Raw genomic sequence first — 14,979 nt, 5'->3', positions numbered from 1 at the left:
CCTTCCCACCTCATCCTCCCCTTCATTCTCTTCACATCCCCTATTGGGTTTTCTTCTTAGTACTTCTAACTCTGAAGTTTGCATGTTCATTGGTTTACTTTTAACTTGTTGTCATTTTCCACTATCAAGTGTGCAGAGCCCTTATATTCCCTGCTCACCACTGCATCCCCAGCCCCAAGAAACAGTGCCTGGCATACAATGAATGCATGTACAAATTAGTCAGTCACAGGAATTCTGAGAAAAATCTTTCTCCACACAATATATCCTTTATAATAGAATTCACAATTGAGAAAGGAGGAGGGCCACAGAAGATTTGGATATTTGAACTAGTAAATTCACATTTGTTTTGTTTTGCTTTGAAATGAGAGCATTTTGCAATTCATTCTGTCTCATTCTTCCCTGTGCTAACTTCTCTGTGTGTGTGTGTGTGTGTCTCTGTCTCTCTCTCTCTCTCTCCCCTCTCCCCTTCTCCCTATCCCCCCCGACCCCTGTCTTGTCTCTCAAGCTGGCAGCAATTGGTACCCAGCTAAGCAGAGAGGGGAAGCTGGGAGGAAAAGCCTGACAAGATATCTGTAAAGTTGTACCACCCTTTTCAACAGTGTTATTTTACAGTGAAGGAACTTGGGGCCCAGTAAAGCTCTTTGCTAAGTGTGTTGGGACTATTAGAAACTTGTCATTAGGGAAGTAACTACTTTGTGATTCTTTGCATTCCCTTGTTTACTTCTATGCTAACTTACAATCCTTTAGTAAAGTTACTTTTGAAAATGACAAAGGGAAACTGGAAAGGAAAGCTTTTGCCCATGCTTGAGCTTAAGTTTTATGGGAAACAGTGTAACCCTAGAGGCAAGACCTTGTGGCAACAGTGAGAGGAGTATGTGAGATAAGACGAGAGTAAAAACCAAATAAAACATTTCTATAACAGCTGTCTAGATTTTATAGGCAATCGAAGTAACAAAAATGCATCCATTTTTTATTGTCTAGGAGAAAGTTGATTAGAGAAGTCAGCCAAGGTTCAAAGTCAGAGACCCACAGCAAGGCAGGCTGTCTACTGCACCTCAAGAAGAAATTTATGGCCTGGCATGGTGGCTCATGCCTATAATCCCAGTACTTTGGGAGGTTGAGGTGAGTGGATCGCCTCAGCTCAGGAGTTCAGACCAGCCTGGCCAACATGGAGAAACCCTGACTCTACTAAAAATACAAAAATTAGCCAGGCATGGTGGTGCACACCTATAGTCCCAACTGCATGGGAGGCTGAGGCAGGAGGATTGCTTGGACCTCAGAGGTCGAGGCTGCAGTGAGCTAAGATCATACCATTGCACTCCAACCTGGGTGACAAAGCAAGATCCTGTCGTAAAGGGAAAAAAAAGGAATAAGTTTACTTCCCAAGGTTATTTCCTGGGCTCAAACGATTCTCCCACCTCAGCCTCCAAGTAGCTGGGACTACAGGTGCATGCCACCACGCCTGGCTAATTTTTTTGTGTTTTTGTGAGAGAGGGCATTTTGCTATGTTGCCCAGTCTGGCCTCCAACTCCTGAGTTCAGGAGATTCGCCCCACCTCAGCCTCTCAAAGTGCTGAGATTACAGGCCCCGCACCCGGCTTACGTGAGTCTTAAACTGCCCCAAGTTCCACTGTGCCCCCACCACGCTCTCTAGTACCACCCCCACGCTTCACCAGATGAGAAGAACTTGGCAGAAAAGGAGCTAAAGGAAAGGATAGGTTGTGCCAGAAGCTGCAAATGACCCAAAAGTCTCCACTGCTGATGATGTGTCTTTCTTTTAACCTGTCTATTATCTCTGGTCAAACTTGACTTCTTGCCTTTACAGTCTCAACACAGTCTCAACTTTAAAGGACTTGCAACTGTATTAGCAATGGAAAGAGACTTGCTTGTATCTTACGCAGGTAATTCAACAAGGCATTATAGCATGTTTTCTGAGCTGCACTTGGCATTTTCCTTACACAATCTTGGTGCACACCCCACCATGCCCCATTCACTACTCCCAGTGTGGTAGGCTCATACTTGTCCCTTCTAACTGGGAGGATTTCCATTAGAAGCCCTTCTCTGTGCAAATATTAGTAACTGTGTATTTCATTTTTTCAAAAAGGATATTGTTCTTAGAAGCTCTAGAATTCATTTTTAAGTGAATTTTAGTAGTTATATTTTATTTCTTTTTAGAAGGCACATTATTTTTCGGTGCTCTGATATTTCTCTGATTCTTTATAGCTTTCTAAAAATAACTGCTGGTAAGCTCGTAAGTTCATTAGTTAATCCCAATGGGACTCAATAACGCATATTACAGACCTCCTGATTTTTATATATTAGATTTTCTCAAGAATTCCCTTACCTGTTATTATCAACATAGCTATATTGACAGGGTCTTCATTACTTCCTAATTGCCCATACTTCTTTCCTTTGTTAAAGATCAATTTTTAAAGTCAAGCCTTGTCATTTTGAAAATATCATAGACATGTTATCCTGTTAATATTAATGTGTTTCATATCATTCTAGTTTCCTGCCTCCTTATCATGGTAATTTACAAAGTTTATTCATTACCTTTTTCTTTAAAAATGTATTATTTTGTGGGGGGCAGGGTGAGAGGGTAAGGGCACATGTTTGGGTTTTTTCTCCCTGGAACAAAGATATAAAAAATGATCTTTCATATTCAAAGGTGAACAATTGATATTCCCTATACTAAGCCAGACCCTAGGATGTAAATTATGTGTAGATTGTTAAAATTACAGGCACACCTTGTTTTATTGAGCTTCACTTTATCACACTGCAGATACTGCATTTTTTACAAATCGAAGATTTACAGCAACCCTGTGTCAAGCAGGCCTGTTACCGCCCTTTCAAAAAAAAAAAAATCAGCATGTGCTTACTTTGTGTCTCTATGTCACATTCTTTTCAGTTCTAGCACTATTCAGACCTTTTCTTTATTTTTATATCTGTTATGATTATGTGATCTTTGATGTTAATATTATAACTATTTGGGGGCACTAAGAATCATGCCCATAGTAGAGGGCAAACTTAATTGATAATTGTAGTGTATACTCTGACTACTCCTGGACTGGCCACTCTGCTGTCTCTTACCCTCTCCTCAGGCCTCCCTATTCCATGAGACACAATATTGAAATTAGGCCAATTAATAACCCTACAATGGCCTCTAAGTGTTAAAGTGAAAGGAAGAGTCTCACATCTCTGTACTTTCCATCTAAAGATCAAAATGATTAAGCTTAGTGAAGAAGGTGTGTCAGAAGCCAAGACAGGCTGAAAGCTAGGCCGCTTGCAAAATAGTTGGCCAAGTTGTGAATACAATGAAAAAGTTTTTAAAGGAAATTAAAAGTGCTACTCCAGTGAACACATGAATGATAAGAAAGCAAAATAATCTTATTGCTGATCTGCAGAAAGTTTGAGTAGTCTGGATAAAAGATCAAACAAGCCATAACATTCCATTAGGCCAAAGCTTAATCCAGAGCAAGACCCTAACTTTCTTTAATTCTGTGAAGGCTGAGAGAGATGAGGAAGCTGCAGAAGAAAAGTTGGAAGCTAGAAGAGGTTGGTTCGTGAGATTTAAGGAAAGAAGCCATCTCCAGAACATAAAAGCGCAAGGTGAAGCAGCAAGTACTGCTGTATAATCTATAGCAAGTTATCCAGAAGATCTAGCTAAGACCATTGATGAAAGTGGCTGCACTGAACAACAGATTTTCAATGTAGATGAAACAGTCATCTGTTGAAAGAAGATGCCATCTAGGACTATCACAGCTAGAGAGGATAAGTCAATGCCTGGTTTCAAAGCTTCAAAGGACAAAGAGAGGGTAACTCTCTTGTTAGGGGCTAATGAAGCTGATGACTTTAAGTTGAAGCCAATACTGATTTACCACTTTAAAAATCCTAGGGCCTTAAAAATTATGCTACAACGGCCAGGTGCTGTGGCTCACGTCTGTAATCCCAGCACTTTGGGAGGCTGAGGTGGGCAGATCATGAAGTCAAGAGATTGAGACCATCTTGGTCAACATGGTGAAACCCCGTCTCTACTAAAAAACACAAAAATTAGCCAGGCGTGGTGGCACGTGCCTGTAGTCCCAGCTGTTCGGGAGGCTGAGGCAGGAGAATCACTTGAATTCGGGAGGCGGAGGTTGCAGTGAGCCAAGATCATACCATTGCACTCCAGCCTGGGCGACAGAGCGAGGCTCCATCTCAAAAAAAAAAAAATATGCTACATCTACTATGCCTGCACTCTGTAAGTGGAACCACAGAGTCTGGATGACAGCACATTTGTTTACAGCATAGGTTAATGAATATTGTAAGCCCACTGTTGAAACCTACTGCTCAGAACATTCATTCTACAGCCTATGGACCAAGGGATAGTTTCAACTTTCAAGTCTCATTATTTAAGAAATACATTTTGTGGCCGGGCGTGGTGGCTCATGCCTATAATCCCAGCACTTTGGGAAACCAAGGCGGGTAGAGCACAAGGTCAAGAGTTCGAGACCAGCCTGACCAACATGGTGAAACCTTGTCTCTAAAAACACAAAAATTAGCTGGGCGTGGTGGTGCATGCCTGTAATCCCAGCTACTCTGGAAGCTGAGGCAGGAGAACGGCTTGAACCTGGAAGGTGGATGCTGCAGTGAGCCGAAATCGCGCCACTGCACTCCAGCAGTAGGTGACACAGCGAGACTCTGTCTCAAAAAAAAAAAAAAAAAAAAAAAAAAATTTGTGAGGCCATAGCTGCCAGAGATAGTGATTCCTCTGATCAATTGAGAGCCTTCTGGAAAAGATTCACTGTTCTAGCTTCCATTAAGAACATTTGTGATTCATGGGAGGAGGTCAGAATATCAATAAGAACAAGAGTTTGGAAGAAGTTGATTCCAGCATTCATGGATGAACCTCTTTGAGGGATTCAAGATTCAGTAAACGAAGTAAACTGCAGATGTGGCAGAAATAGCAAAAGAACCAGAATTAGAAGTGGAGTCTGAAGATGTGGCTGAATTGCTGCAATCTCATGATCAAACATTAAGAGATGAGGAGTTATTTCTTATGGATGAGCAAAGAATGTGGTTTCTTGAGATGGAATGTACTCCTGGTGAAGGTGCTATAAACATTGTTGAAATGACAACAAAGAATTTTGAATATTGCATAAACTTAGTTGATAAAACAGTGGCAAGGTTTGAAAGGATTGACTCCAATTTTGAAAGTTCTACTGTGGGTAAAATGCTGTCAAACAACATTACATGCTACAGAGAAATCTTTCAGGAAAGGAAGGGTCAAACAATGCAGCAAACTACATAATTATCTTATTTTAAGAAATTACCACAACCACCTTGATCTTTAGCAATCACCACTCTGATCAGTCAGCAGCCATCAACATGGAGGCAAGACCCTGCACCACAGAAATAATTGCAACTTGCTAAAAACTCAGATGATTATTAGCATTTTTAACAATTAAGCATGTTTTAATTAAGGTACATACAATGTCTTTTTAGACATAATGCTTTTGCACACTTAGTAGACTAAACCATAGTGTAAGCATAACTTTTATATCCACTGTGAAACCAAAAAATGTGTGATTCACCTAATTACACTGTTCACTTTATTGGGGTGGTCTGTAACCAAACCCACAATATCTTCAAGGTATGCCTGTATTCCATGACGTTTTGGTCTATCCATGTAAGATAAAGTGAGTAACAATAATTATAAGAGTGAATGGCAGATGAAGAAATTCTTCTAAATTATCTTTTTGGTGATAAGTTACTCTACACTCAGATTGTTCTTCAGTCTGTTTACTCTTTACCAGTAAACCTTATCTCTGGCAAATCTGATTAGTATGTGTGTGTGCATGTGTGTGTGTGGTATCATTTGAAGAATGATTATTTGCTTTACCAGAAAATTATTCACTTTATTAAGGGATTCATTGAAAAGGTAAATAATCCATGTCTTCATTTAAAAATAGACTTCATTAAAGTTATATTCCCATATAACTTTAAGACATCTACTGCATAAAATGACATACAGCTTCAAAATAATATACATCTGCCAAAGTAAACATCAGGATTTTGGCTGCCAACTCAGTAGCATATTTTGATATACTTTTTGCCCCTGCCCCCACAAAAATACTTGTAAACACTAAGATCAAGTAAAGAGGAGTGTGGGCAGGGTTGATGTATAAGAAACACTGAATCAGAGTCATTCACAGGCAAAAGTAAGAGGAATAGATAAGACAGAAGATACAGTAATGTTTTCATCTCTCTTGTCCTATTCTTTGCTATTCCACTCTCAGTGCTGTTTTTAACCATTTTATCTAAATGCTATTACATGAATATAGCCTCCCTCTTAGTCAGTTCTATTACAAGGCACTTTTTCTTAAATATGTAGTCTTTTGGGAAAACCAATGACACATTTTAGCAATTTGATCTTTCTCATATGATTTCTAGTCTCATTCTTGATTCCTAAAGTTTCTAATCCTTTTCACCACTTCTGCTATTTTTACTCCTTTAAAATTTGCTACAGTCCATTTTTTAAAACAAGTGATAAGTCAAGGATATTCAGGGTAGTATTTTCATTGGAAGATCCCTGGCCTTTTAGTCATTTCACAATGAATAACATCATTGACAAATGGCATTTGTGGAAGAAATATAAGAAAAATGAAAAATAGGTATTTTCTGCTCTGTACAAGGATAAAAGAGATAGCTAGAGTAGGGTTCAGATTATTGGAAGAATTAATCTCTAATATAGTAAGAAAGAAGCTGACCTTTGATTACCTCCTATTGTAAGAAATACTATGCAGTGCTTTTACTGTCCTGAAATAAATTCAATAGATAATATAATCTACCTACTTATAAGATTGTTAAATCTTTGTAATGCTCTAGTTAACATATAGAAGGAATAAAAGTAATTCATAATAAAAATAATATGGATTTCAATATTTAAAGTGCTCAGGCAAATCTATATGAGAAGACATAATAAAGTAATCAGATACTTGGTCTTATGCATGGAATCATCATGAATTTGACAGCTGAAGTGCAGGCTGATACAGGTATGCCTATTGGCAACTCCAGTACCATGGGCATGGTGCCATCAGTTATGATATTTTTTTCATAGGGTAAACCACTCTTGGTAAGACTCTGAAAAACAAAATGCACAACCCTTTCAATTTACATGGTAGTTGTATTCTTGGAAAATTCAGTATATATTAAAATCATGCAAAAAGTATTTTAAGATTATCTGTAAAACATATTTAAATTCTAATCCATATAATTATAAACAGGTTTTCAACTACATGAATAGCTGCTGAACATTTGAAAATCATGTGGGATGCAGAACAATTCTATACTGCCTTGCAAATTACAGGATATCCACTATCCCTGACCTTCTCCCAATAAATGCCAATCACACCTTCCAATCGTCTTGACCACCAAAAATATCCCTGCAAATTTCCAAAATGCCTCCAGAGGCCATTGTCATCTCCATTAAGAACCACTGATTGAAACTGAGCAAAGGTATTTTTTTGTAATGAAGCACTGTGATCCTTTACATTTTACTTTTATACTGAACTGATGTTATAGACTAGGAAACTGAATTCACTCCATAGGTGAATTATCCAGTTAGACCAAGCCTGCCACTACAAAATGATACCAAAATCATTCCTTGAGAACTTGGCAGATACTTAACGTGGAAAAACCTTTTACTCCTTATATTTTGTGAACCTGTCTAAATTAGGAAAATATGGGTTTGAAAAGTGGAGACTTGATAAGAATAAAGTGGTGGTAGTGAAAAGACTAGACCTTGACCATAAAACCAAGTTTATCTCCTTCAAATAACCAGGTTAGGTTAGTGCTAAATAGACTACTCTCCCTGTGACTTCTACATCATTGCATTTTATTAATAAATGACTGCTTTTTTGATTGACCTAAACTTCCACCTTTTATATCCTTTTATGAACAAATAATGTAATGGTCTAGTGTTTCTGTACTGATGGAATAAAAGGCACCCCACTTAATGTCCCCTAAAGTGATGTATTTTTAAGTACTAGAAACCTGCTCTCAAAAGTTTCCATTCATTGAACACTGTCATGGATAGAGTTTCATATTCACCTGTAAATATTTTCACTGAACTTCAGAACTAAATTTTTGAAAATGGTCTCCAAACATATTCTTGAAATGTATATATGCAGTCCCAGATAGACATGCAATTATTCAACCTCCAAATGATATTTTAAAAATCATTAAAAATCTACCTCCAAAAATTTCGAAAACACATTTTTGTATTACATATTCATGTTATCATTCCATAGTTTAGGGAGAATTCTCTCCCTTCCACCCCATTCTCTGTAATTCAGTTGCTAACCTATCTTACTACCTTTACTTCTAGCAATTTCCCTTCCTCTGACAGAAGTACACATTCTCATTATTTATACTTTTAAATTACAAGAGTAAATGTTGACAGCCAGTACAAGTATTCAGTTATCTCAGGGACTCTGGTCTTTTCAGTCCAGGACTAATCAAGCAGAGAGTCATCAAAAGCTAAAACTAAAAAGCTTTTGTAGTGATTTTATCACCAGGGAAATCTGTTCATCCTTCAGAAGGATTGTCACCAGTAAAGAAGAAATAAAGGAGTTAAAATTGCTTCAGATCGTTGACTCCTTAGGTCCCTCTAGATTCATAGATTGAATTGGTTTCAAGGGGTGGGAGGAATCATGAGGGGAATTCCCTGAGAAAGCTTACAAATTGATCCTAGCCTTAGTAACACTAGTAGGTGTAAGTGTGATCACTATGGAGGAAATGCCAAATGTGGTTGGAAGCTTGGGAAATGGGAAGGAAAAGAGACAATTAACACCTTTTTTTTTTTTTTTTGGCTTATTGTATTTGGGGGTGAGTGTTGCCATGTAGTATGCGTCTGAGAATGGTCTTTCAAAAGGAATTACAATTGATTGTAAAATGTCTTACCATTATAAGTGCAACTGTGTAGTTATTACTGAAGTGAAACTAGGGTTGCAAACACCATAGAGACAATCCCGCCTTCCTATTGAGTAACATTGAATTTTGCCCAAAATGAGTAAGCAAATAAAGAAATGACCTCATTTTTAGTCTGAATACAGTAGCTTTGGTGGATATGACTTTAATACTGGGTCTTAGTTTCAAATTCAGGTTCATGAGGCCCATCTGCAGAGGAAAGGAGGAGAGAGAATCCTTGGGAGGGCACCGATAAAGAGAGAGGGGTTCTCTAGTAGGGCCAGCTCCCACAGCTAAGTCAGGCACAGACTGTAGCTTTCTGCTCTCTGGCCGACAGCAGCCATAGCATCCTTATTGTTGTAACTCCTAGATTGTGATACTGTCACAAAACTGTTGCTAGGCAACAAATGTGGTTACCAGGTCTCAGCGAATAGCTGAAGGGGAAAGCAAAGTGTTGCACCATTGTAGAGTAACCATAGCAATGACCTACTATTACAGACTAAAGAATTATCATTAACAATGTTAAAGTATCAGACTGAGGCCCTGAATCCGGAGACTTCCAAGCAATATCTCTCTGCATAATTGCGTGATCTAGGAAGAGATTTCAACTGTTTAAAAGCTATTCTTCTGTGGAAGTCTTTGTAATTAATTTTTAATTTTAAAAAGTGCTCATTTATGAAGCCACTCGTAAAATGCTACATAAGCCATCACAGGGAGTCAAAAATAGATAAATGTATTTTCTCATCTGTTCTTATGCCTGCATCCGTGTTATCTGCTGCCTGTGTTAAACTGAAGGTCGATTTGATTTGAAAACATGCTGTACATTAGTATTACATCGAAACCACAGACAGAAGCTATAGTAAAATAAAATAACCCCCAAAATTGACAACTAACCTGCATTTTCTAAGTTGAATTCCTCCTGACAAAATGGGAGGCCTAGATGCTCTTTTAGTAGTCACTGCTTTGAAACCTTTTTTTTAGCTGTTCTAAATTTGCCCCTTAAAATCTGTAAAAATGTCGCCCGCCAGGACACTTCAAGGCATAATCCCTTTTGAATGTGGTCCTTCATTAAGCGTCCCGTATGATTTGGTCCCAGTGACCTAGCTGAGGTAATCGTGTCTAACAGCACAGCTTCCGGGAGAGGCGAGAAAAATCCTTCCCCACCCCGCCCCCAACCCCCTTGGGAGGCAAGAAAACAGGCGCTGTGGGGTGGATGGCAGCCGATCCCGCGCGCAGGGAAAACCAATCCCCGCGCGCGCCGAGTCTCGGGGAGGTGGGTGGTTTCCCGGAGGGAGAGGGAGTGGCCCTTCCCGCCCAGCGCTTCTATTGGCTCGGAGAGGCGGAGGCCTCGGGCGTCCAGCCGCGCCTCAAGAGACCCCGGGACAGATGCAGGCCGCGTCCCCGCGTCGGGAGAGGGATGGAGACTTAGGCCGGAGACGCCCCGACGCCGCGGATAGCTAAGTCTGAGTTCCTCTGAGCCGGGGGTGCAAGTGACCCCGCAGCCCCAGGTGTGCCTTGAGAGGCGGCGGCGCGCGCCCGCGAGGGGGCGGGGCCCTGGCTGAGAGGCGGGGCGCGGGCGCCTGGGGCGGGGCGGGGTGGTAGAGAGCTGGAGCTAGGCCTGGCCCTCGCCGCCCTCACCGCTGCCGGCACCGCGTGGCCACCTGGTAACCGAATGTGTGGTTCTTTGCAGGCACCGACCGTCACGAGCTAACTTCCTGGAAGAGCTTCCCGTCTATTTTCAAATTCTTTACCGAAGCCTCAGAGGCCAAGATCAGCTCCCTGAAGCCGGCTGTGACGCGCCGCTCGCACCGCATCAAGCACGAAGAGCTGTAAGAGGAGCGAGCGCGACGGGGAAGGCCACCCTGGCGCACGCACCCGCACCCTCCTCACTGCTTGTGTCGTCGAGCGGACTCCCAGCCCCTCATTAGATTGTTTTCTTCCCAGAGCACAGGGTCGTGATATATACATCTAAATAGCGTTTTGCATTATTTCTAGATGAGTGCAACTGTCAAAGCAATATGGGTTCACTGGTCGTGCTTCCTGTGGGCTGAGCGCGCGGTGAGCGCCGCCCGTCAGCGCTCAGATTAAGGCTGACAGCGCCCTGCCTGGCGCGGCTGGCGCGGCTCTAATTGCCCTGACCGAGCCCGCGCGGGCGCTGCAGAGCGGGCGGCGTCGGCGTGGTCCTAGCGCCCGCTACAGCGCAGACGCTGCTGCTTTCACCTCCTTAATCATGTCCATCTTTCCCGGCTCTCAACTGGAACAAACTTTTATTCCCGACTTCAGATTTCCATTTTAACTAGGTTTTTCCCTGAGAGCATCTTATTACCCACCTCTTTTTTTTTTTTTTTTGGAAGTTCTGCACACATGCTCCAAGCCAATTTCAAATTCAGAACATGAATGCCATGATGTACCATGTAGTTTGAGGAGTGCAAATTGTTCTCTCCCTATTTTCATTTCGGGACCAGAAAAAAAAAAAAAAAAAGGAAAACTTTGCATAAAAATCTATAAAGTGCTGAATCCGCATTACTGCTGAAAATTTTTTTGCCAGCTGTTTGTGAGAGTTTACACAAGTCTCTGATTTCAGAAGACACTGTTAAAACGAAAACAATGATGGGCAGCTCTTTTAAGTGTAGGTGTAAAAGGTCCCATTTTCAATGAAATTTCCAACTGTTATCACTGGAATTTACTTTACTTTTTAAATATATAATGTGTACTGAGTGGCATTGTAATTTAGATATAACTCACTTAAGTTCTGCCTTTTAAATCTCTCTGTGGAGAAAAATTGTTGTTGTTAATCCTTTCCAGAATGATCTATTCTGAGCTTTCTTGGAGTTAGGCACTTCTAGGGAGAGAATTTTTTTATTGTCATCAGGCAACTAAACCTATGTGCTCTGCAGCGTTTTTCTTCTGAAAGGCTAAGTGGGGCTAAAATTATCCTTTAGTTTTCTGCTTTAACAATAAGAGAAGGACTTGATGTGAAAGAATTTCTTCTCTCAGTCCAGTGGTATAATTTTTAGCACTCTGCTTCCTCTGTAGGGTTTAGCCCTACAGTTTGAACAATTAAGTATTTTAATCCAGCTAAGATGTGGCCAACACTGTGAAATACAGGAGATGTTAAGGTTTTGCTGACTTTTTGATTAAAATCTTAAATTTTCACATTATTTTTTAATTACTTGACAAGTTTAATTACCTAGTAAAGATTGTTTCTAATAGATGAGAACATGAATTTAATAGTTTTCATCCTTTTTTAATAATGCAACAATTAATATGCCTGCCTTATTTCAGGACATGATAAAATGTACCCAAAATGACTTAGAACTGTCTAATGCCTCAGAAAAGTAACTTAAAATCAACCACTTCGTGCTTAAATGTTTTTATATTATGAACCAATTTCAACAAGTTTTAAAGCTGTTAATAATATCTCATTGCTGTGTTTGACATACAAGTACATTCATTAGTTCTATAGTTTTAATGATGACAAATTAATCTTTCTTCAGTGGTCAGGTATGCATATATTTTGGTGTTACTTAAGTAAAATCAACTATATGGGAGGAAAAATCAAAATGGCATTTTATTCAGCTACTGGATGGCTTAAAATGAGTAAACCCCAACAACATCAAGCACATTTGTCTGTGATATTGACCCTTTTTATCCAATCTTTACTACTTTAGAAGTACTGGTGAACTGTGTAAAATAATGGTATCTTCCAGTGAGAGATTCAAGAATAGATGTGAATATATTCTTCAAGGTATTATAAATTGTGTCGTGTTTTCAGTATATGAAAATGTTGACAGGAAACAATTTTATAGCATTTATAAAAAACCAACACTTCTGCAATGCTAAATTTGTGAAGCTTCTGCACCTGAATTAGAGCAAAATAAATATGCTCAGTTTATAAACCAAATCACTCCTATTCCTTCTCTCAAATCATCTCTCCTCTTTTTAAACCTTTACTTATAACTAGAATAAATTACTATTTAATTGCCTCTAATACTTTAAAACTACTGGATGGTTAGGCCTTGTTTAACTATCTATAGAGAGCTATTTGCAAACTTAAGTTGTGTAAATGTAATTTCTACTTGTGAATCTGAGCTGTAGCAGCCCAGAGGGAGCTAGGCAAACTTCCAGACCACCAACTGATAAGTGATCAGATCCTTTGTAATGCAGGATTTTTAACCTGTTGATTATGGGTTTGTTGATATAAATGTAATAATGTTCACCTCGATTTTCCTGGAGTGACAAGCAGCAGTTGGTAGTAGCCCACCTGCATGAGTGCCGCCAGTGTTAACAATATCTTTGATCATCTTCTTCCCCATTTTTGTTTCTTCAGACAGGTTTTTAGGAGAGTGGAGATTTAAAGTCAGGATATGGACTTTTTATTTTAATTTTATACTTAGAACAAGTAGAATGGGAAAGGAGTGACTGATAAATCTAAGATTCAAAATAGTCCTGTCGAAACTTAAAGGCCAGATTATTGCTTTAGAGCTTTCTGTAGATACCTAGCCATCCAGTCGTTAAACATTTTCATGGATATTTGAAAAGAAGACCATGTACTTATAATAACTGTTCTTTTCTCGAGTTTCTGCCTTGTGCTTTGACCTGGATTGCATTATTATTGTTTATTCAAAGAATAAAAAGGAAAGCACAAGCTTTTCCTGTATATTTCCATTTCCATTTTAAAATAAAAACAATTTTCCCAACAACAGCGGTGTTATTATTCTTGCTCAGAAGAATTCTTGTTTATTCATCAATTGCATAGAGATTTCTTAAAGCAAAAACATAAAAGGAAGGATGAAACAGCATCCATCAATATTTTAAACCTTATGGCTACTTTTTATTTCTGTTAGTATTGCTGTAAGGTAATATTCTAACTTCAGTTGAGTCACTATTTGGCTTGCACCTTTTACAAAGCTAACATTTATAAGACAGATGTTTTCAATATCTAAAATACCTCCTTAGCAAGGAAATCTGAACAACCTATCATTAAACTGTTGTTTATAAAATAAACTTGAATATGCCATAAATAAATATGTTTTCCAAGAGGAGTCTGGTGAGATTAAGTTGCCTCCAAGTTTGTGTATACAGGTTCTTGATGTACTGTGTTCGATCTGAAAATAACTTACGTTTCTTTTACAGCTTTCTTAAAACCTTTAGCCCCTGTTAGAGATATGTTAACTTTATTATCCATGCTAATAAGTTAGATTTTGTTTGTTTCTCTGGATTATCTGCGGTTCCAATCCAAACACGTGTCTCTTGTTATAATCATATTTTTTACTGTAAACTGACAGGTTCCTGTTGGTGTCTGTAATCCTAATTCGTTTAAGAAAGAGTACTACTACAGAAAGTGTAAAAATTTCTCAAAAACTTTCCATATGCCTCTGTGGAGAAAAAAAAAAATCTTTAAATAAATGTGAGACACTCTCATCTTTGAAATATGGGTGGCAAAAAGGGGGATGATGGTGGTGGTTATTTTATTATTACTTATTAGTAGCTGTAATAATATAAAATAAAAGACTCCAGGAGGTACTCCCTTTCAAAAATTGAATACTTTCCTTCCTTCCTTGTATAGAATGACTGAGTGGGAGTCTCTTGAATTGTTCGTCTTCCTTTTATCTAATATTCTATTAATCTCCAAAAAGATCAGTTTGAGTCTGGGAAAGGGTTTTTAATCAACACTTCACAGAGCTTAAAGCTACCCTACCTAAAGCGTCAGCTTTGTTAGGCGGTTTTAGATTTAAAGCATTGCAACTGTCACGCACTGTACTAAAAGTAAAGAATGTACACCAAGTGGAAGATGTTGAAAAGAGGGAAATAGCACAAAGTCGATTAACGGAGATTCGAGAATAGAAGTAGCCATCAAAGCATTCCAGCATTTATCTCAAAATCTATGTAAGGTTTTTTTTAAAAAAAAAAAAAAAGCAACAATGATAGTTTTAAACCACTCACTTAGGAAGGATGAATGTTGATTTAATTGATTCATTTGGATCGATGTTTTTAAAGTTTCACACCACTGATCTTTCATGTAGTGATG

The 14,979-nt window shown here is 39.0% G+C and overlaps 1 protein-coding gene across 3 annotated transcripts in view; it reads left to right on the top strand.

Annotated features, from left to right (window-relative positions):
• The window catches only part of FAM172A (family with sequence similarity 172, member A), a 499,710-nt gene extending 487,055 nt beyond the window's left edge, over nucleotides 1-12,655 (top strand). For all 3 annotated transcript variants that reach the window (XM_011944264.1, XM_011944266.1, XM_011944267.1), the window contains one exon: nucleotides 10,639-12,655. In XM_011944264.1, coding sequence (XP_011799654.1) covers nucleotides 10,639-10,781 — 143 coding nt within the window. In that variant the 3' untranslated portion in view covers nucleotides 10,782-12,655. The remainder of the gene's footprint in view (nucleotides 1-10,638) is intronic.
• The last annotated feature ends 2,324 nt before the right edge of the window (nucleotides 12,656-14,979 follow it).

This window comes from Colobus angolensis, unplaced genomic scaffold (genome assembly GCF_000951035.1).
Source record: "Colobus angolensis palliatus isolate OR3802 unplaced genomic scaffold, Cang.pa_1.0 Scaffold23, whole genome shotgun sequence".
In the NCBI taxonomy this organism is placed as follows: domain Eukaryota; kingdom Metazoa; phylum Chordata; class Mammalia; order Primates; family Cercopithecidae; genus Colobus; species Colobus angolensis.
The sequence above is the reverse complement of the archived record's forward strand: the minus strand, read 5'-3'. Positions and strand labels throughout refer to the sequence as shown.